The sequence below is a fragment of the Marmota monax genome, unplaced genomic scaffold (assembly GCF_021218885.2).
Source record: "Marmota monax isolate L192 unplaced genomic scaffold, Marmota_monax_Labrador192_F-V1.1 WCK01_AAM20220418_F8-fsc00069, whole genome shotgun sequence".
Classification (NCBI taxonomy): Eukaryota; Metazoa; Chordata; class Mammalia; order Rodentia; family Sciuridae; genus Marmota; species Marmota monax.
Genome location: NW_026695243.1, coordinates 8,716,147 through 8,739,907, shown reverse-complemented (window position 1 = coordinate 8,739,907; position 23,761 = coordinate 8,716,147). Strand labels below are relative to the sequence as shown.

The following is a 23,761-nucleotide window of genomic DNA, read 5'->3' as shown; positions in this document are numbered from 1 at the left end:
GGGCTGGTGTAGGTACTCAGTGGTAGAGCCCCTTGGGTTCAATCCTTTACCAAAGAAAAATTTTATATATAGTCAAAAGCATCATAAGAGACTGTAATCACACGATTGGCTGTACTCTGGGAAATGATATTAGAAATATATTTTTTGAGCCAGTGTCAATATTCTACAAATCTGGGATTAATGGTTCTTGGCCAAAGGTATGCTCTTGAGTTGCTTTCTTCTTACCCATAATATTATCTCCCATGATAAAAACAATGGACCTTGATATCAAATTGCTAGTCACCAAATTACATACTGCAAGGATATTTATATCTGAGGAGGGAGGGTGAAACAATTGTCAACAACAAAACAAATACAAAAGCACAATCCACCTCAAATTCTAAAATATATGAATTGATGAAGTAGTTTTTGGCAAATTAACAAACATTTAAAAATGAATATTATAAAGATTGTAATCAATAGAAAATAGATCAATTGTTACATTAAGTTTTTTTTTGGTGTGTGTATGTGTGATGCTGGGGATTGAACTCACAGCTTTTGTGTATGTGAGGCAAGCACTCTGAGAACTGACCTATATCCCCAGCCCTACATCTAGTTTTAAAAATCAGGAACTTTGGTTATAATTTATTAAACACTTCAGTTCAAAAAATTGTAAATAGTACTCTTTGAATGAATTTAATTATTTAAAAATTTCCCGTATCATTACTGTGTCTTTGAAATTTATGATTAATCAAGGGAAAAAAAGAAAGGAAAGAATTTAATATGAATTTTCTATATGACTATATTGCACAATCCATTCTTCTCTGCTTTGCAGTATGTTAAGTGAGTTTTTAAAAGTAATAGTTTGCTGTTACATATTATTGTGAGTTCAAAAGTGGATGATCAGTGGGTCCCATTTGCTTCATAAACCGTATTAAAATCACGTATTCACATACATTTCACTGAAAACCTCACAGATAAGGGAACTCAAAGTCTCATAGCTCATTGTATTAAAAAAATTTTTTAATAGTGGACTTTATTTTTCAGAGCAGTTTTTGGTTCAGTGCAAAACAGTGAAAGTATACAAAAGTATTTAATATTTAATGATCCTTTTAGTACTAGGGTGTATAAAACAGTATAGAGCTTTCCTTTAAAAATATAAAGATCTACATATTTTGGAAGTACTGTACAAATCATTTCTCCTGTATGATGCTTATAAATAAATGTCACTAACATAGTCACAAAATAAAGCTTATAATAAGATATTGTACCTCAGACTACCTGGTAATCCATATGAAAATATTTTGCTATTTTACATTAGCCTTTAATTCTGGAGAATGACTCTTGATTCTTTTTTTTTTAAAAAAAAGAGAGAGGTGAGAGAGAGAGAGAGAGAGAATTTTTGATATTTATTTTTTAGTTTTCGACAGACACAACATCTTTGTTTGTATGTGGTGCTGAGGATTGAACCTGGGCCGCACGCATGCCAGGCGAGTGCGCTACCGCTTGAGCCACATCCCCAGCCCTACTCTTGATTCTTTACCCAGTTGACTCTAATGCTAATCTCCATAGCCCCCCACACTGTAAGGGTATACTAATTTGACTATTCCAGTAGCATCCAGTGTGTGTGTGTGTATGTGTGTGTCTGTGTCTTTTAATATATTTATATATTTATACACAACACACACATATATACTTTTTAGTTGCAAATGGACACAATACCTTTATTGTATTTATTTATTTATTTTTATTTGGTGCTTGCCGCAGTCTGGCTGGGCACAATCAGGAGCCACTTGTCAAAAGAAACTAACTTTATTTTTAGAACTACACACGCCAAACAAAACAGCCTCTCAGGAAAAACCCTCAGAGCCTCAACTGCCACCACCGGCTTTCCACAAGGCTCTCTCTCTCACACAAGCTTCTCTCCACCTCCCACAATCCTCCTGCTCTGAGGCCGATTGGCTGGGTCACGTGGGCGGAGCCAAAAAAGTCCCCCAATGAGCAGCTCCGTGGTCTGAAAGGGCAGGGAAACAGCCCAATGAGCATTACTGCAGAGGAGCCAATCAGCTAGATGTTGCTGGGACCGCTGTGAGCCAATCATCAGCCGGCAGCTGGAAGTTTGCTGGGGCCCCTTCGGCTGTGGCTCTCAACAGGTGCTAAGGATTGAACCCAATCAATCCTCACATGGGCTAGGCAAGCACTCTGCCACTGAGCCACAACCCCAGCCCCAGTATATTCTTTCTGACAATATTAATTCTGCCTATCCAAGAACATGGGATATCTTTACATCTTCTAAGGTCTTCTTTAATTTCTTTCTTTAGTGTTCTGTAGTTTTCATTGTAGAGGTCTTTTCACCTCTTTCGTTGATTCCCAAGTATATTATTTTATTTTTTTGAGGCTGTTGTAAATGGGGTGGTTTTCCTACTTTCTCTTTCAGGAGATTTGTCGCTGATGTTCAGAAATGCCTTATTTTTATGTGTGTTGATTTTATATCCTTCATGTTTTTATGTGTATATAAATAAATGAATAGGAAGAAAGTATATAAGTATATGGGAGGGCTGGGTACTCTGACATGTGCATGTAAGTTCCACTGATAGGGAGCCTGAGGTAGGAAAATCACTTGAACTCTGGGCTTCAAGGCCAGCCTGGACACCACTGGGAGCCCTATATCATTCATAAATAAATACATATATAAATACATAAATGGTATATGGGAAGATATATATAGGTTATGTTCAAATATTAAACCATTTTACGTAAGGGACTTGAGCATCCTCAGATTTTATTATTCTTAGTGGGTCCTAGAAGAAGCAATCTAGGATACTGAGGACAACTAATTTTTACACATATATATATTTTACACACACATTTTTACCAGGAACTGAATCCAGGGGCACTTAACCAATGAGCCATATCCCTATTCATGCATATTACTATTACCTACCTATCTATCTATCTATCTATGAGGCAGGGTCTTCTTAATTTACTTCAGGCCTCACTGAGTTGCTAAAGCTGGCTTTTTGGGATCCTCTTGCCTCAGCTTCCTGAGCTCCTGATAAATTATATTATTAAACTATCCAGAAAAGGCCATTTTTTACATCCATATCTTTAAAAAAACAAACCAGATAAAAATAGTACCTACCCATGTTTTTCTGCCATTTCTTACTTGCACATTATGGTATTTCTACACCCTTTGTGAACATCATTATATTGATAGGGTTTATAATTTGATAGGAAGTACAATTAGAATGTTTTTATAAATAAGGGCTTAGTATATCTTGTGTGATAATAATAAAATTATTTGTATATAATAAATGGCAATATTTTTAGAATAAAACAAATAGAAACACATTCTGCTCCATTTCTTTTTCTCATTTGCATGATTGTGTCTGTGTGATTAAGTATTGAGTTATTCTTTTCCTGGTGGATTTAACTTGTAGAGGTCTTACGATGATTTCTCTGAGAATTAACTTTAATGTTTATACCAAGTAGAAATTAATAACAAACCAAAGGAATCACATTAGGATCGATTACATAGAAGATTGTAATATTGCATTGCCTTATGATTTTTCAAGCTAGGAAATAATTGCCTAAGTTCATTATATTAAATTTATTTCATGTAAGTTTAAAACAAATTTTTAAAATTCATTCTTGTGGGGCTGGAGACGTGGCTCAAGCGGTAGCACGCTCGCCTGGCATGTGTGTGGCCCAGGTTCGATCCTCAGCACCACATACAAAAACAAAGATGTTGTGTCCACCGAAAACTAAAAAATAAATATTAAAAATTCTCTCTCTCTCTCTCTCTCTCCAAAAAAAAAAAAAAAATCGTTTTTGTAGTACTGAGGGTCAAACCCAGAACCTCACATATATGTTGGGCAAGAGTTTGGTTACTGAGCTCCATTCTCAGCCCTTAATATAAACTTAAAAATTTTTAATTCAGTATGGTAATGATTAAATGCTGCAGTATTTCAGTGTCTATGTATTTTTTACATCCATTTCTTTTAAAAAAACATGTTTTAAAGGCTCTACTTGATGGTAGCTCCCTTGTCTAGTATGTGTGAGGTCCCGAGTTCCATCTCCACTGCTGCAGCAACAACAAAAAAGTTTTGAGATCATTTTAAAGTTACAAAAATAGTACAGACAGTTCCCATGTATTCTTTGTTCAGCCTTCTCAGTGATAAATCTTTATACAACCATTTTAAATTTATCAAAACTAAGAAATTTCATTTAGTATTATCAACTAACCAACAACCTTTGGAATAAAGTACAGAATGGGAAACTTACAAACACATATTAATTGCCATATCTACTCTATTTCTCTGGGTATTCCAAACCATACTTTCATTTTGTATTATTATTAAATAATCAGAAATGAGGTTGAACTGTGACTTTTTTTTTTCTAACTCTGTGATTTACTCACATAAAAGTGCTAAGTGTTATGATTTTGTTATGTTGGGCTGAGGTTGTGACTCAGTAGTAAAGCACTTGCTTAGCATGTGTGAGGCACTGCGTTTGGTTCTCAGCACTACATAAAAAAATAAAGGTATTGTGTCCATCTACAACTTAAAAAAGGAAAAAAAAAACCACAAACTTTTTTTTTTAAACAAAGACAGTGTTTGGGGGAAAAAATAAGATTTTGTTACGTTGTCAGTAATAATGTCCAGAAGCAGTGGTATGCACCAGCAATTGGTAGACTGAAGTGGGAGAATCACATGAGTCCTGGAGTTAAAGACAAGATCCTGTCTCCCACCCTCACCCCCCCCCCCAAAAAAAAAATAAAACAAAAATTAGTACTAATGGTGTTCATTTTATGTATATTTGTGTTGTCAATTATAGATTTCAATTTTACATGATTTTACTCAGTTGTATTTAAGAAGGGACCTGAACACAGGAACATGAATACTTTATTATTTAATCAGAAATGTGTCAGCCAAGTAGTATTTCATTTTGGTTTTGATTTGCATTTCTCTAATGACTAATGATGTTGAACATCCTTTCATTCACGTATTGGCTAGTTGTGTATTTTCTTTGGAGAAATGTCTGTTGTTTGCTCCCTACTTCCCCTTCCCTCCCTCTTCCCCTTTTCTCCCCTTTGCCTCTCTCTGCTACCCTTCCCTTACTTTCCTTTCCTTTCTGACAGTCTAGATATTGAAATCATATATATGATTTGCAGATATTTCCTCCCATCCAATAGATTGCCTACTCACTTTCTTGTTAAATGTCCTTTTTTGTTGCTTATGATTTTGTTGTCATCTGAAAATCTACCAAGTCTGAGGTCATGAAGATTTATCCCTATGTTTTCTTTTAGGAATTTATGATTTTAACATTTAGATCTTTGATCCATTGTTGATTTATTTTTGTATATGATTTCAGGTAACAGTTCAATTTCGTTCTTTTGTTTAAGGAAATCCATTTATTATTTGTTGAGAGACCAGGGACCATTCTTTTTTTTTTTTTTTTTTAATATTTTATTTTTTTTTAATTTCTCGGCGGACACTACATCTTTGTTTGTATGTGGTGCTGAGGATCGAACCCGGGCCGCACGCATGCCAGGCGAGCGCGCTACCGCTTGAGCCACATCCCCAGCCCCACCAGGGACCATTCTTGTCCCATTGAATAGTCTTGGTTTCTTCTGTTGACAAGCTACGATTGGTAGAGCTTACCTGCAATCCTAGCAATTCGGGAACCTGAGGCAAGGAGGATCACAAGGTTGAGATCAGCCTCAGCCACTTGGCTAAACCTTGTTTCAAAATAAAAATCAAAGGGGTTGGGGGACTGGGGTTGTGGCTCAGTGGTAGAGCACTAGCCTAGCATGTGTGAAACACTGGGTTCAATTCTCAGCACCACATATAAATAAAATAAAAATAAAGAGTCTGTTAACAACTAAAAAAAGAAGTGGGGGTTTGGGGATGTGGATCAGTGGTTAATCACTCTTGGGTTCAATCCCTGGCACCCCCCACCCCACCCAAACGTCTATTGACTATAGACATATGGGATTATTTCTGGACTCTTAAATTCTTTTCAGTTGATCTATATATCTGTCATTATGGTAGTATTAAACTGCTTTGTAGTACATTCTGAAACAAGGAAGTATGAGTCTTAAAATTTTGTTCTTTTTCAAAACTATTTTGACTTTGGTTCAGTTAAATTTCTATATAAATTTTAGGATGAGCTTGTCAGTGTTTGCAAAAATGGAAGGTAGTATTTTGATAGGGTTTGTGTTGAATTTGTAGTTTAAATTGTAGAATATTACCGTCTTAACAATGTCTTTACATTTATTTGGGTCTTTTCAAGTTTCTTTGAGCATTGTTTTATTTTTTTCAATGTACAGGTTTTTCATGTCTTCGATTAGATTTATTCCTTTAAATGCCTATAATGAATGGATTTAAAAAATTTTTTTAGTTGTAGATGGACATAACTTTATTTATTTATTTATTTTTATGTGATGCTGAGGATCGAACCCATTGCCTTATGTGTGCTAGGCAAGTGCTCTACCACTGAGCCACAACCCTAGCCCTTATGAATGGATTTTTAAGAAACTGTTCTTTCTAAGGGTTATTTGCTGATATATGGTAATAACACTGATTTGAAGACTAGGCACATGGTATGCACCTATAATCGCAGCTACTCATGAGGCTAAGGCAAGAGGGCTCAAACTTAGGGAGACCCTGTCTCAAAAATGAAAGATTAAAAGGATTGTGGATGTAGCCCTTGGGTTCAATCCCCAGTACTGTTAGAAAAGAGAAGAAAAGAAAAGAAAAAGCTGAGGATTTACTGTGTGTCTTAAAACTTCCTAAATTTCTTATCTCTAGTAGCTTTCTTATTGATTCTTTGGAATTTTCTATGTGTAGGATCATGTCATCTGTGAATACAAATGATTTTGCTTCTTCATTTCAATTCATGTTCCTTTTATTATTTATTGTCTAATTGTACTGAGTAGAAACAATATTAGGCTGGGCTTGGTGGCATGTACCTGTAATCCCAGTGACTTCAGAGGCTGAGGCAGGATCACAATTTGAAGTCAGCCTTCGCAACTTAGATATTGTCATAAAATAAAAGAGGGCCTGGTGGTAATGCTTAGTGGTAGAATACCCTCTTGGTTAAATCCCCTGTACCATGAATGAATGAAAGAAAAAGTAAAAACTGTTAGATAGCAGTAGTGCAAGTCAGTGTCCTTTTCTTGTTCTGCTCTTAAGAAGAAAACTTTTTTTGTTTACATTGAGATAGGAATGTAGCTCTTTTTTTTAAATTTTTACAAATGCCCCTTTTCATGTTATGATAGTTTCTTTCTGTTCATCGTTGAAATTTGTCAGGTGCATTGTTTGTATTAATTAAAACACTCCCCTGTTTTAGGAAGGGATATTGGAGAACAAACTCAGGGTGACTTTCTTGCATGCTAGGCAAGTGCTGTACTACTGAACTATATCCCTATCACTTTTTATTTTCTTTTGAGTCAGGGTCTCTGTAAGTTACCTTAAACTTTCCATGCCTCGTCCTCTCTGGCAGCTGGGATTACAGGCATGTGCCAACCCCTGGCTAAGATGCCCACTTTAAAATATGCAGATCTGTTTATGTTATTCCATTACCCAGAATTTTTAGTTACATACATTTAAAATTCCAAGCAATATATTATTCTGACCTGATTTTTTTGTGCTGGTTTTACTGTTTGGTTGTTTTTTGACTTCTGTACTCTTTTCTTCGGCAAAACTAGAATGTTCACTGTTAAAGTAGGTAAAATAATGAATCTCCCCAAATGCTGACATCTGAATCCTTCAAATCTGTAAATATATTACATGTCAAGGGGTAATTAATATAATATAGATAACCAGCTGACTTTAGGAAAATTATTTGGGATTATCTGGGATGTCTGATGTAATCAGAAGAGTCTTTAGTAGAAGGAAGAGACAGAAAATGAGTTAGAGGAAATGTGATTCTGGAAGAAAGACCAAGAAAAATAAAACAATGCTTTGAAGATAAAAGGATGCTAAGGGAAAAAGGTAGTTTCTCTCTTTTTTAAAAATATGGTATGTTGGGCTGGGGATGTGGCTCAAGCGGTAGCGCGCTCGCCTGGCATGCGTGCGGCCCGGGTTCGATCCTCAGCACCACATACAAACAAAGATGTTGTGTCCGCCGAAAACTAAAAAATAAATATTAAAAAAAAATTCTTAAAAAAAATATGGTATGTTTTGCTTTATAAATTGGCCTGTCAATGTAAGATAATGAATTTGTTGTTGTCAATGTAAGATAATGAATTTATTGCAATAAAAAACAAATACAAGTACCAAAGCATTATTTTACCATTTATTGTGCTGGTTTATTTCTCGAAACTCATGTCTAAATTTCCCTTAAGTTGTTAAAGTTGTATTTGTTATTACAGACCTATCCCAAATCCCCACAACTACAAGTCCTTCTACTTTACCTCCCTTTTTTCATCTACCCATATTTAGTTTTTCCTTTGGGATCTACATGTAATACAAAGTTTTAGAATATAGTTATTAAAATTTCATTTTATTAAAAATATTTCATCTTTTAAAAACGATACATTTATATAAATGTGTTTTGTGTATCTGTCTTATCTGTTGAATTAATACTCTGCATTGCCCTTTTTATGCCATCCTTATGTGTTTGAAATAATCTTAATGTAATTCTGGATTAGGTCTTTAAGTCCTATAATTTACATTTGTGACACTAAATAAAATAGCCATAGTAGTGAGTTCTTATAACTGTATATTTAGGAAATATCATGTTTGTCTTTTTTTTTTAATACTTTTTAAAAAATATTTATTTTTTAGTTAGACACAATACCTTTATTTTATTTATTTATCTTATGTGGTACTGAGAATCAAACCCAGGGCCTCGTACATGCTAGGCGAGTGCTCTACCGCTGAGCCACAACTCTAGCCCCTCATGTTTGTCTTTTTCTTTCTTTACTTAATAGTTTATTTTATGGCCCTATAGGTGTTTTCTTTTTTTAGCTAAGAAATATGTTTTAGAGATGGTTCAAATGAATCTTTATTATGCTAGAAAAAGAATTGTTTTCTCCCTTAATTAAGAGCATGCACGTTTTTAGGAACAAAGGAAACTTAAATAGAACTGATATGTACCTTTTTGTATGGCACTTTGGGATATTTACTAAATATGATATTGTGTTTTGTAGAATGGAGATGTATGCATTTCGATACTTCATCCTCCTGTAGATGACCCACAGAGTGGAGAACTGCCCTCTGAAAGGTGGAATCCTACTCAGAATGTGAGGTAAGGTGTTAAATTAAGAAAAATTATTTTTTAATTTTTGTTTTGGTTTTTGCTCAGGCTGACCTTGAACTTTACTTAAGCAATCTTGCCTGAGCATCCCAAGAAGTTACTAGGATTACAGTTACATAGTTACACACCACCTTAATAATGGTCTTTTTTGTGTGTAAAAGTCTCATTTTTCCTTTTTTTGCCTTTAGTCAAATAAGATTACATACTGTTTATTTAAGCTATGCAAAAAAATCCTTCCTGTTTGGAGTTGTTTATCTTCATTTAGAACTTTATGTATGCTTCTTTCAAAATGTTTTTATTTACTGAGGAATAATGCATGTGATTTTTATTTCCCTGTGTTCACTGTGGAAGGAATTTTATAAGCATGGATTCTTCCTCTTACATTGTCATAAGTTCTACCTTGCTTCTTTGGACCCCATGACTTTTGTTGTTTCTTTAATATTCTTATTACTTTTTGCAGACAGATCTTAAGACTTTACAGACTCAAAACTGAGTTTATTTATCTGATGCCTTTTATTTATTTTGTTAGTTAGTTTTGTGTGTGTGTGTGTTTCTTTTGATGGTTGGAAGACATATTTCATGTGATTTCTCCTTTGACTTCTCATCTCTTGATTATTTATCTAGATTGATATTTCATCATCTTTCGTTTTTGAATAGTAGCTTATGTATAGGGGATGGTCATACTGCTTAAGAAATTTTAAAGCCAGTTACACTGTTGATCCTATTAAATATATTTAAGAAATCACTTAAACAATTAAAAACTAATTTTGTGCTGGTGTAGTATACATGAGGTCCTAGGTTCACACCCCAGCACACCCCCTAATTCTATATTGAGTTATTGCCATTATCATTAATGTACTGTTGATTAAAAACACTGTAATTTGATGATACTTTGTCTTTCTTTCTTTTGGGTAGGGTAACAGGGATTGAACTCGGGGGCACTTGAGCACTGAGCCACATTCCCACCCTTATTTTGTATTTTATTTAGAGACAGGGTCTCACTGAGTTACTTAGAGCCTCACTTTTGCTGAGGCCTGCTTTGAACTTACATTCCTTCTGCCTCAGCCTCCTGAGCCACTGGGATTATAGGCATGTGCCACTGCGCCCAGCTGATATTTTTATTTTTTAATAAATGTTGAAAATTCTTTTTCTCTATTTTTCTTTTTTTGGTGTGCTAGAGACCAAACTCAGGGCCTTAGGCTTGCTAGGCAAGCACTCTATCAGTGATGTATACCTTTAGCCTCAGGAAATATATTAATCAGATAAACATTTGTTCTATGTTAATTCATAGATCGTATAATTTATATGGTTCTAGAATGTGGCAAAGAATGGCTTCAATTTTATTTACATATACATGCATACATATTCAAATGTAACAAAGACTAGTACTACTGTATATTAGAAGAGAAGGACTAAGAATTCACAGTGGAGTAATGTTTTAAAATAAAATTTTTAGGACATAAACTAAATATTTCTATTCTAAGATTTTTGGCAAAAAGAATTTATAGTGTTCTAGTCTTTTTTTAAAAAAACTTTATTGAAGTATAATTCACATACCATACAAGTCACCCATTTAAAATCTACAATTTAAAAGTTTTTTAGTATACTCACAGGTTTGTGCTGTTAACACGATCAACATTAGAAAGTTTTTATTACCCTTAAAGGAAACCCATACACTAACAATTACTGTTCATTACTCCCCAAATCTCCCAGCCCTAGGAAACCACCAGTTGATTTTCTGTGTCTGTGGATTTGCCTATTCTAGACCTTTCATAAGGATGCAAACATGATATGTATTATTTTGTGACTGACCTCTTTCATTTAGCATAAACTTTTCAAGATTCATTCATGCTGTGGTATGTATCAATACTTCAACTCCTTTTTTTTTTCTAATTTTTTTTAGCTGTAGGTTGACACAATACCTCTATTTTATTTATTTATTTATATGTGGTGCTGAGGATCGAACCCAGGGCCTCACACATGCCTGGCAAGTGCTCTACCACTGAGCCACAGTCCCAGGGGCGCTCCCTCCCACCCCCCTTTTAAATGATACTAAGGATTGAACTCAGGACCTCCTGCATACAGGTATTCAACCACTGAACTATATCCTTAGCCTGTTTCATTTCTTTTTATGGCATTTATCCCTTTGTATGATTAAATCACACTGTATGATTAAATCACACGTATTCATATATGTGGTATGGTTAATACCACATTTTATGCCTCCAGTTGAGGGACATTTGGGTTGTTTCCACTTTTGGGTTATTATAAATGATGTACTATGAAAAGTATGTACACATTTTTGAGTGGTTATCTATTTTCATTTCCTTGGATATTTACCTAGGAGTGGAACTGCTGGGTCAATTGGTAACTGTGTTTAATGTGGGTGTTTTGCTGGGGGTTGAATCCAGGGCAGTGCACATGTTAAGCCACATCCCCTGCCCTCTGTTGAAAGTTTTGAGAAACTTCCCGACTGTTTTCCAAAGTGACTATAATAGTTTTACATTTCTTTGAGTAGGTGTGTGTACAAAAATATATATATATGGGCTGGGGATGTGGCTCAAGCGGTAGTGCGCTCGCCTGGCATGCGTGCGACCCGGGTTCGATCCTCAGCACCACATAAAACAAAGATGTTGTGTCCGCCGAAAACTAAAAAATAAATATTAAAAAAAAAATTCTCTCTTTTAAAAAAAAATAAATAAAGTGTGCTGAATATTTAAAAAATATATATATAAATATAAATATATATAAATATAAATATATATATAATGGCAAAACAGGTTCGACATGTAGCTCAGTTTTCACATCTCCTTTAACACTTTGTTTTCTATTTCACTTGTCCTAGCTGGGTACAAAGTGGTTTCTTACTGTACTTTCTCATCAAGTTCTTGTTTATTTTTATTCGTTTATTTGTTTATTTTGTGCTGGGGATTGAACCTAAGGGCACTTCACCATGGAGATACATCCCTAGTCCTTTTTATTTTTAGACAGGGTTTAATTAAGTTGCTGTGGGTCTCACTAAATTGCAGGCACTTCAAACCTGTGAAGCTCCTGCCTCAGCCTCCTAAGATGCAGGGATTAGAGATATTGCCAATGCACACGGCTAACCTTTTATTTTAAAAAGTTTTAAACTTTACGATAAATTTCATAAATGTGAAAGCACTGAGAGTTCCTATTTACCCTGCTGTTTTCCTTTATTAGTAACATCTGCCATCAGTTTTGTTCATTTATTAAAGTTAATGAACCAGTATTAACATCTTGTTTACTAATGCCCATTCTCTTTCACCACAATTCCTTGGGTTTTTTTTGCTGTTGTTGCTGTTTTTTTTTTTTTTGGTGGTACCATGTATTTGAACCCATGTAGGTGCTCTACCACTAAGCTACATCTCCAGACTTTATTTTTTAAGGCAGAGTCACTAATTTGCCCAAGCTGGCCTCAAACTTGTGATCTTCTTTCTGCCTTAGCCTCCTCAGTGGCTGGGATCACAGCATGTGCCATTGCCACCCCCCCATTTCCTTAGCTTTTACCAATGTAACTTTTATAATCCAGGATCCCATGCATTATGACACATTATATTGAATAATCCTCTCTTCTTAGGCAACTGTTTTTAAATTTTTTATTTTATTTGGTGGTCCTGGTATTAAACACAGTGTCCAGTGGTAGTCTACCACTGAGCTGCATCCCCAGCCCCTTTTATTTTTTGTTTATGTCTTTTACTTTACTTACATCTGTTACTTGAGTTTTCTGCATAAAATTATATATCAGTGCTCAGATATTAAGCAATGTAATCAGCATACCAATGCCCAGCACTGTAAAAATATAATTCTTTCTTTACAGTCAGCATTATAAGATTTTGGTTTATATTATTCTGTAGCATTATCCTAATTTATTCTTATTTCTCCTGTTAACTTGATTCACTGCTTTCTGTCTATTGTTTTACTCTCGTGATCTGTTATCTAGCTGAACTTGTCTTAGTGGTAACTTCTGCAAACATACTTTGTGGTAGCCAACATTATGAGTCTTTTCATATTCAGAATATTTTTTGCTTGTGTGTGTGTGTGCGCGCTCGCGCGTGTGTGCACACATGCTTATGTTGTTTTGCAGAACTGGGTATAGAACCTGTGACCTTGCACATGCTTAGCAGGTCACTGAGCTGCGTGTTGAACCTGTTTTGCCATTATACTCCCTCGCGCCCCCTCCCCCCCATACAGGGGATTAAACCCAGAAGTGCTCAACTATTGAGCCACACCCTCAGCCTGTTTTATTTTTTGTTTTGAGACAGGGTCTTGCTAAGTTGCTTAGGGCCTCGCTGAGTTGCTGAGACTAGCTTTGGGTTTGTGATTCTCCTGCTTCTCTTCCAGAGTTGCTGGGATTACAAGTGTACGCCATGGAGACAGTGCCATTATTCTTTAAATGACAGTTTGGTATAAGATTTCAGAATCAAAACGTCTTTCTTCAATAATATTATAGGCATTAATCTGTGTAGATTATTGACGTAAAAAAGCTTGGCTACCCTGTTTGCCCTCCTTTCTATCCCACATAGGTGACCCATATTTGTGGAATCAGTTTTTCTCTAGGTCTTTTCTGCCATCTGCCACTGTTACAGGCTGAATTGTTTTCCCCAAAAAAAGATTCATTGAAGTCCTTACCCCTTACAGCATGACCTTATTTAGAAATAAGTCAATTGCAGATATTATTAAAATTAATTAAAATGATGCTGCGGTATAGAAAGGTGGGTCCTTTTTTGAGGAGGGGTTTACTGAGGATTGAAATATTTACCAATGAGCTGTGTTCTCAGTAACCACCCTGGGGACACACACACACACACACACACACACACACCCACCCCTACCTACCTACCTACCTACCTTTTTTTCCTTACTTTGAGACGGGGCATGGCTAAATTGCTTAGTGCCTTGCTAAATTGCTAAGGCTAGTCTTGAACTTGCCATCCCCCTGCCTCAGCCTTCTGAGTCTCTGGGTTTACAGGCACATACCAGCCTGCCTAGTAAGGATGGGTCTTTAATACAGTATGATTTGTGTTCATTAAGAAGAGAACAAGGGGGCTGGGGTTGTAGTTCAGTGGTAGAGCAGTTTCCTAGAATGTGCAAGGCACTGGGTTCGATTCTCAGCACCACATATAAATAAATGAATAAAATAAAAAAAGATCTATCAACATCTAAAACATACATTTAAAAAAAGAAGAGGACAAGGGCTGGATTACGAGTTCAAATCCAGCCTCAGTAAAAGTGAGGCGCTAAGAAACTCAGTGAGACCCTATCTCACTAAATAAAATACAAAATAGGGCTGGGGATGTAACTCAGTGGTTGAGTGCCCCCGAGTTCGAGCATCAGTACCAAAAAAAAAAAAAAAGAGGAAGAAGAAGACAAGTAGGTACAAAAGGGGGAGGGAAAGGTTTTATGGTAGTAAAGGCTTAGAGGCAGAGCTTGGAGCGATGCATCTAGAAGATAGGAAATGGTCCTCAGAGAGAAGGCAATGGTAGCCTTGGAGATAGGCCGCTTCCTTATTGGTTTCAGAGAGCTGATAAACTACTCAAGTCCAAAAGGGGGTGGGGTTGTACTTAGATCCCAGAGGACAGAGTGTGCAGTCCAGAGGATTTTCTCAGGCCTTGAAAGGTAATAGAATTTAACATGCTAGGTTTGGATTTGTTTGTGACCTACAATTCTTTTTTTCTGATTTTTCCCTTTTATAAGAGAAAAATCTGTCCTATACCTATTCTAATGTTGTATTTTTGAAGCAGATAATTTGTTGTTTTATCTCACAAGGTTACAGATGGAGAGGAATTTTGCCCTAGGTTGAATCATACCCTAGTTCTTACCCATAAATTATTTCAGATGATAAAATTTGGGACATTGCATTTATGGTATTTAGATGGAAACTTGGGGTTTAAATTTAATGCCAAAAGTGTTAAGAATTTTGAGAGTGTTTGTACGAGGGAAAGTATTTTGCATGTAGGAAAGACGTGATTTTTGGACAGCCAGCAAGGTGGACTACTATGGGGTTGAATTATGTCCCCAGAAAGATGATTATGTTGAAGTCCTAACTGCTAGTACCTCAGAATTTGATTTTATTTGGAAATGATCTAATTTTATATGTAATTCCTTGAAGTGCATACTAGAGTAGAATAGGTCCATAATCCAATACTATAGATGTCCTTTTAAAGAAGAGAAGACAGAGCTTCAAAAGAAGAGCCCTAAAAAGAAAGAAGACACACACAGAGACAAACCTGACCATGTGACAATGGAGGCACCACAGGCATTTCTGCCTCCCACAAATACTTTTGTTTTATTTATTTGTTTTTAATGTGGTGCTGATGATTGAACCCAGTGCCTCACACATGCTAGGCAAGTGCTCTACCATTGAATTACAACTCCATCTCCTCTGTTTTGATTGTTGCCTTTGAAAGTTTGATTACTGTTTGCCATCCTTTTCTACAGCATAGATGACTTGATTTTCTTTTTGTTTCATTTTGTGAGAGCTTTTCTGAACTGTATTTTTAAAAAAATATTTATTGAGTTGTAGGTGAACACATGGTATTTTTATTTATTTTTATGTGGTGCTGAGGATCAAACCCAGTGCTTCACACATGTGAGGCAAGTGCTTTACTATTGAGCTACAGCCCCAGCCCTCTGAACTGTATTTGTGGATTCAGTTTTTCTTTGGCTCCTTTCTGCCCTCTGCTACTGATGTTGTATCCACGCAAAAGATATGTTGGAGTACAGAGATTGGAGGGAATGGATTTATAAGCCGGGGAATGTTGATTATTGATTGCAAACACCAGAAGCTAGAAGGAAAAAAGAAACAGTTGTTCCCTACATATTTCATGGAGCACATGGCCTGGCGGCACCAACACTTTGATTTTGAACCTTCAGAGCTGAGACAATAAGTTACTGTTGTTTTAAGCCACCCACTTTGTGGTCCTTTGTTATGGCAGCTTTAGGAAAGTAATATAGCTGTCCAAAGCAGGGGTTTACTTTTCAGCTTAACTCAAATCCATATTTTCTAACTTTTGTGGACCTAACAATTAGGGCCTATCTCCAAAGCTTAATAAATCCTTGATGTGCCAGAGTATCAGTGGGAACATACTTTTCTGGTGTCGAGTCATCTCCTTTTTTTTTTTTTAATTTATTTTTCAGTTTTCGGTGGACACAATATCTTTATTTTTTATTTTTATGCGGTGCTGAGGATTGAACCCAGGGCCCTGCATATGCCAGGCTAGCATGCTACTTCTTGAGCCACATCCCCAGCCCTCGAGTCATCTCATTTCTGGCACCCTGTCTTTCTAGTTTTGTTGTGTTAAATACATACAGTTAGCTCTCTATATCTGTGGATTCAAACAATTGTGGATCAGAAATATTTTGGGGAAAAAAAGATATCATCTGTATTGAATAGAGATGGACTTTTTTCTTTTTATCATTCCTAAACCATACAGTAAACCAACTTTTTGCATAACATTTACATTATATTAAGTATTATAAAGATCTAGAGGTGGTTTAAAGTATATGAGAGAATGTACACAGGTTATATGCAAATACTATGCCATTTTATGTAAGGGATTTAAACATCCATAGATTTTGGTATCTTGGGTGCTATCCTGTGCTTTTAGTAATATTATTTCCCCAACTTAGTCTTTGGTTCATTTAACGTAATAGTACTTTGTTTTCTACAGTTTGGATTTAGGTATTTTTCAATGCTTTGCTTATTTATGGACTGCCTAATAAAATTGTAAACTTCATTTTCTTTACCATTCTCTGAATCTTGAATTGATCTCTTCAGATATCAGTAGTACCATGTGTGAAGCTAGAATAAACATAAATGATTAAGCTTTTTTGCACTATTTTTCATTATTTCTCTGACATGAAAGAAGTGTGAAGTATATACCTTTTTGAAATTGCTTCTCTAATATGAGCTGAATCTGTTTAAAATAATGCACATTTTAACCACATTGTATTCATGCTAATGTTTGCTTGTTTTGAGACAGGGTCTTGTGTGATCCCTACACTGATCTGAAACTCCTGGGCTCAAATAGCCCTTCCAACCTTAGTCTCTGAAATACCAGGAATAAGGATGTTCTCCACTGTACTGGGCACTTATATTAAGAGATTTTTGCATGAAACAGGAAGACTCTTCTTAAACTATAAATTAATGAAATGTTAGTTTTAGATGATTTTTTAGAGATTTCAGCTTCATATTTGTCTTATTTGTGTTCCAGTAAATAATAATTAATTATGTGTCTCTTGTCTAAATATTGTCTTAACATTTCTTCTACATTTTATACTTTTTCTGACAGATTCTTTTATAATTTTTTCCTAAGTGAATAATTAGGAATAGTTTTTAATTGTAAGAGATGGACTTATAAAACACTAGGTTTTTGTTTTTGTTTTTCATTTCCTCTAAGTCTATTTAGGTAAACACTAGGTTTTATTAGTAATCTATTTCTAATGATTTAACATTTTTGATTCTGTTATCTGAAAGCCAAGAATAATATCTACCTCAGTTGATTGATGAAAAACTTAAATGAATAATCCATGTAAAGCCATTAGAATGGTGCCTATTATCTAGCTGAGTGGAGTCATTGCTATTTTTTTTTAAATGTTGTAGATGAACACATAGTATCTTTATTTAGTTTTATGTGGTGCAGAGGATCCAACCCAGTGCCTCACTTGCGAGCAAATGCTTGACCACTGAGCTACAGCCCCAGCCCCTCATTGCTATTTTTCTATGGAGTTTTTTGTTGTACAGATATGAAGTAATCGTTTTCTATATGTTAGCAAAAAAATCATTTCTTAATTCCTCAAATAAATTTATTTTGGCTGTTGGGAGATAGTTGTTAGATGCCTATATCACAAACAGTTCACTTTATGTAGTACAGAATTTAACTAAGTTGCTAAATACATGAAAATAACTAAGGTAATGTTTTCAGAATTTTATTTTAGATATTTTGTAATAAAAAGTACCATCTATGATGCATATATGAGCACATCTTAAGACTTTAATCATTGGATTTAAGTAACTATTGAAAGTTCTGAGCACTGTATGGTATGATCCCAGGTACTTGGGAGGATCACAAGTTAGAGGCCAGCCTGAGTTAGTGAGACCCTGTCTCAAAATTTAAAAATAAAATAAAATAAAATGAAAAGGGATGAAGCTCTAATGTAAAGTGTCCCTACGTTCAATCCTTAGTACTGTAAAAAAAATTAAAGTTCTGAGTTTTATTTATTCAACTTTAAGTTCATTCAGGAACATGCTTATGAGAGAGCACCATGCCTTCAGAAGTAATTTTTGCAGTACTGGTGATTGAACCCAGAGGCATTCTGCCAAGGACCTGCATCCCCAGCCCTTTTAAATGTTTTTTTATTTTGAGACAGAGTCTTGGTAAAAGGCTGGCCTGAAACTTCAGATTTTTCTGCCTCAGCATCCCGCATCACTGAAATTACAGGTGTGCAACACCACATGTGACAGCCAATATATTTTGACAGTATAATTTAACAGGGAGGTAGTCCAGAGTAGTCTCCCACTACTCCCTCACGTTTCTGGTTATACTTTTTACAGTTTCGATTACTCATAGTCAACCAACCACAGTCTGAAAATATATTAAATGGAAAATTCCAGAAATAAACAATTCCTAAGTTTTAAACTGTATCCCATTCTGAGTAATATCCTCTTCTTGCCTGGGATGTGAGTCAGCCTTTGTTAAGTATATCCAGGCTGTGCGTGCTACTTACCTGTTAGTCACTTAGTAATACTTGTAGTATTAGTTGTCATGTTGTGGATTTGCACTGCTTGTGTTCAAATTAACTCTTAGTTTACTTGAACCCAAAACAAAAGAGCAGTGATTGGGGGAAGGGGGAGGTATGCCCAAGAGAAGAAAACTATAAAGTGCTTCTTTAAAGGGAAAAAGGTGAAAATATAGTGAGATGTTTTGAGACAGACCACATTCACATAACTTTTATTATTGTATATGTTATAATTGTTCCATTTTATTATCAGCTATTGTTAATCTCTTACTCTACCTAATTTGTGAATTAAATTTTATCACAGGTATATAGGTATAGGAAAACCAGTATATATCTAGGGTTTGTACTGTCTGCAGTTTCAAGTATACACTGTAGGGGGCGGGGGCTCTTGGAACATAACTCCTCTTTTAGTCAGCTTTTTCATTGCTGTGACCAAAAGACCCAACCGAAACAATTTTAGAGGAGGAAAAGTTTATTTGGGTCTCATGATTTAATAGGTCTCAGTCTATAGATCTGTGTCTAAGGTGTGGCAAAACATCATGGTAGGAAGAGTGTGGTGGAGGAAAGTAACTCAGGACATGACCACCAAGAAACACACAGACTTCTAATCATGAAATCCAAAATATATACGTACCCAAAGGCTCACTCTGGGTGACATCCTTTTCTGGCCACACCCTAACTGCCCAATTGATCCCTATAAGGGATCAAATGCTCTGATTAGGTTAAGGCTCTCATAACTCAATCATTCCACTGTGAACTTTGTTTCATTGTATCACACATCAGCTTTTGGAGGGACACCTCATATATAAACCACAAACACCCCCAAGGATAAGGGGAGATTGTATGAAAGGTTTATAGAAAAATTTTGGAAGATTTGTTGAAAATTTGGACCCCCACCAAAAAAAGGGCAGGTTTATCTAAGATACTAGTGATTCTAATTTTTGTTTTGTTTTGCAGTACTGGGGACTGAAGCTAATGATACTTCACAACTAAGCTACTTCCCAGCCCCTTGTATTTTTGAGTTTGAGATGAAGTTCAGTTGTCCAGTCTGGCCTCTAATTTGTGGTAATCCTGCTTCAGCAGTTGCTGGGATTACAGACATGCATCACCATGCCCAGCTTGATTGTTTTTTGGAGGTTAAATGTTGAATGAAATACTTAAACATCTCCCCTAGAAAACAAACCTCTCCTTTTTTCACATACAAAGCCCTAAACAAGGATTTTCTCATTGCTTTTGTCCCTAGAAAATGTATTGCTGCTGCCCACAGGAATTCAAGATTTTTTTCTGCTTGATTAAAATATACAGACTCTGTCATTTGCATTGTCTGATCTTAATATTTGTAAGCTAAGCCAAATTAATTTAACCTAGTTCTTTGACAGAGGATACTTTTCATACTAATCTGCCCCTCTGAAATTGTCCTTTGCATTTTGGTACCAGCATAGTTTTTCTTCCTGGGCCCACAGGCTCCTTGAGCCTGGATTTAGGGACATTCTTCAAATACCACCACAGGAACTGCTTTCTCTGCCTTTATGCCTTTGTTTAGAGGCTTCACAACTATAACAGGTTATCTCGGAATCACCCCTAAGGTCTTTTTCTTTTCTTTCTTTCCTTTATTTATTGTGTGTGTGTGTGTGTGTTGGGGGAGGGGGGGTGAGGGGGATACTGGTGCTTGGACCCATGGGAGCCAGTGAGCTACTTTGTCAGCACCTTTTTTTAAATTTTGAGACACTTTCTTACTAAGTTGCTTAGGACCTGCTAAGTTGCTGAAGCTAGCCTTGAACTTGTGATACTTCTGCAGGGTGTCACTCATAGTAGGCAACTAGTGCTCTATCATTGGGCCCAAGGTGGTCTTAAGACAGTAAATTATCTTTTTTTTTTTTGCAGGTCATTTATGGCACTGAAATGTTAAGAGGCAAGATTTACAATGTAGATAGGCAGCTTTTTCCCCTTCAGTTGAGCCATATCCCCAGCCCTCAGTTGATCTCTTTGAAGTCTTGTGGCACTGGTATCTGAAAGTGGTTTCATATTCTCAAGTGTTTGTACTTCCCTGACCACTTTTACTCAAGTCTGTCATTCAGCACCTAAGTGGACATATTTGTAAAATAAAGGAGCACTCTGAGGGCTTTTGTAGCCTAAAGAAATACAATCTGTATCAGAAGACCTTGTGAGTAATAACAGTTGTTGACCAGAGAAAAAAAGATGTTAGAATAGTAAGGATTCAGAAATTCATCTAGCTACTCATTTGTTTGCTACCTTCCAGTTGAAGCTTGGATCCAGACATCTTGTGGGAAGGGAGGTGGTGCTGATCTGTCCTTATGGAATTGGAAAGTTTTAATAGTAGGCATTAGTCAGCGGAAGATTGGGGTTGTGGGCAGTACGGGTCCCTGATGCTGACCCATGTCTGATTAGAAGTATACAGCACCACATACCTTTTGCCACTGAGCTACAGCCCGAGCTGTGGAAACGATACACACCTTAATCTGTGTTCTGTCTATAACTAAGTGAGAGAATTTGGGGGTAGGGGTGGACCTTGCCGTTAGAGTTCACAAATGCTTTGTCTGAGGTACCATCTCTGGAAGTATTTGTCATTCTTAATGTTGGCTCTAGGATTGGAAAGTGGTCTTGGCAGGATTAGATTGATAAATCTAGTCCAGCAGCTACTGTTTCATACAGAAGGGTCTCTTTCAGGAGTAGGGTAGGAAATTTTCTTCTTGGGTCTTTTCTATAACTCATTGAAATGGCAGAGCACCAGGAATGCCCCAAGCATTGGGTGACAGAGTAGGTAAGGCCAGGAAACAGCTGTAGTAGCCCTAGGGCTCTTTTAAGCCTGGCTCTGGACCAGGGTTATTTTATTTGCTTACTTCCTTAATTTTTCCACATCATATGCCACTGACATCAACGTGCCAGTTTCTTTCTTTGCATACATATTTTGTGTATTTAAAATTTTTATTTTTTAAGCTAAAATACTCCATTTTTAAATTTTTATGCTTTTAAATCTGAGATTCTCATTCCTACTTTGTATTCTCAGGAATACATCAGTCAGCAGTAGTTACAACATTGCACAGCAGTTAAATTTCTTAGTTGCTTTAGAAGCATTAAGAAATGTTTTCTCTAGTAACTAAACCAGTTAAACCTATTGTATTTTACGAGTAGCTGCCACATTTTCCTAGTTACAACTGGCTTCTTTGTCATCATGTCCTCTTTAAATCCCTCTTCCACGTTGAAATGTGAAGAATGAGTTTTAACTGGGTCATCTTCTAGTGTTACTGGTCTTTTCTTTAAAAGAGCAGGAATGAGATATTAAAAGGACCCCGGATAAATTAGAAAGGTCAGAGTAGAATTCAAAGTCAGTATAAGTGGAAGCAACAGTATGTAGTGTTCCCTTTTGTTGCCAGAGAATTGGGCCTCAGTTCTCTCTACAAGTCAACCAGAAATTATGGGAGGTCAATAAAAGCGAAAAGTATGGGGCTGGGACTGTAGCTCAGTGGCAAAGAGCTTGCCTAGCATACATGAGGCACTGGGTTCAATCCTCAGCACCACAGAAAACTAAAAAATAAAATAAAGGCATTCTGAGCATCTATAACTACAAAAAAGAAAATTTTTTTTTTTTAAAGAAACTAAGCGGGGGTTGGGGGGAGAGAGAAACAGAGACACACAGAAAATAATATAATCTTAGGTTTTTTAAGAATGACTTTTGCAGGGTGCTGTGGCACATTCTGGTAATCTCAGCAATTCTGGAGTTGACAGCCAGGAGGAAAACAAGTTCAAGACTAGCTTCAGCAATGTGTTGAGACATTGTCTAAAAACAAACTAAAAAGAGCCTGGGGATGTAGTTTAGTGGTAAAATGCCCTTGAATTCAATTCCCAGTACCCCCACCCCCCCAAAAAAAAACAAAAAAAAGTCCTCCTCTCCTCACATGCTGTATATGTGTACATTGAGGAAAAACAGCAGTCTTTAATCCTGCAAAAAATTGAACTTTCCTGACTTAAGATGGTAAGACAAGTAAAATTTCTATCCCATCACAAACCCTTCCCAACCACTCACAGAATGGATCACATGCTCCTTTAAATTGGGACCACCACTTAAACAACACTTAATAGTTCTCCTGCCTTGCCTCCTTGGAAGAAAGAAAATTGTTGTTTTCCCATTGATTTAGCTTTATGAGATTCATCTCATAACCATTCTATGGATTTAAAGCTGTTGTTGGTAAAAGTGCCATCTCATTTTTCTCTATTAGTCAGCACTGGCGAAATTATGATTGGCTTATGTGTAAAACTTTAAATACTGTTTTATTTTGAAACTTGTCTCCTTTGGTGTTAGGATGTCTTGGCCACCCCTTCTAGCTAAGATAGTTCTCAGCAGGATATAGACTGGCAGTGTGCTGATGTTGCAGTTTCTTTCTATATCCAGTCCCCTCTTTTTGGTGAGATTTCTGTGGGATCTATTTAGGTATACATCCTGCAGTTTATTGGCTTAAAAATATACTCTAATTTGATGTCATCTCTTTGAGACCAGTTGGAAAAATGAGAAATTGATAGTGCAACTCTTATGAATTGAATATTGACAAGTATCTTTGAAATAAAGAAACAATCTCTCAGCCAGGTGTATGCCTATAATCCCAGCTACTCAGGAACCTGAGTCAGGAGGATCACAAGTTTAAGGCCATGCTTGACAACTTAGACCCTGTCTTGAAATAAAAAGTGGTGGGGATGTAGCTCAGTGGTAGTGTGTTTACCTAGCATGCGGGAGGCTCTGATT

General features: G+C 36.2%; 1 protein-coding gene across 1 annotated transcript in view; it reads left to right on the top strand.

Moving 5' to 3' along the window:
* Ube2r2 (ubiquitin conjugating enzyme E2 R2) overlaps positions 1 to 23,761 on the top strand; it is a 105,936-nt gene that overhangs the window by 73,250 nt on the left and 8,925 nt on the right. The window contains exon 3 of the mRNA XM_046457150.2: positions 9,137 to 9,234. Coding sequence (XP_046313106.1) covers positions 9,137 to 9,234 — 98 coding nt within the window. The remainder of the gene's footprint in view (positions 1 to 9,136; positions 9,235 to 23,761) is intronic.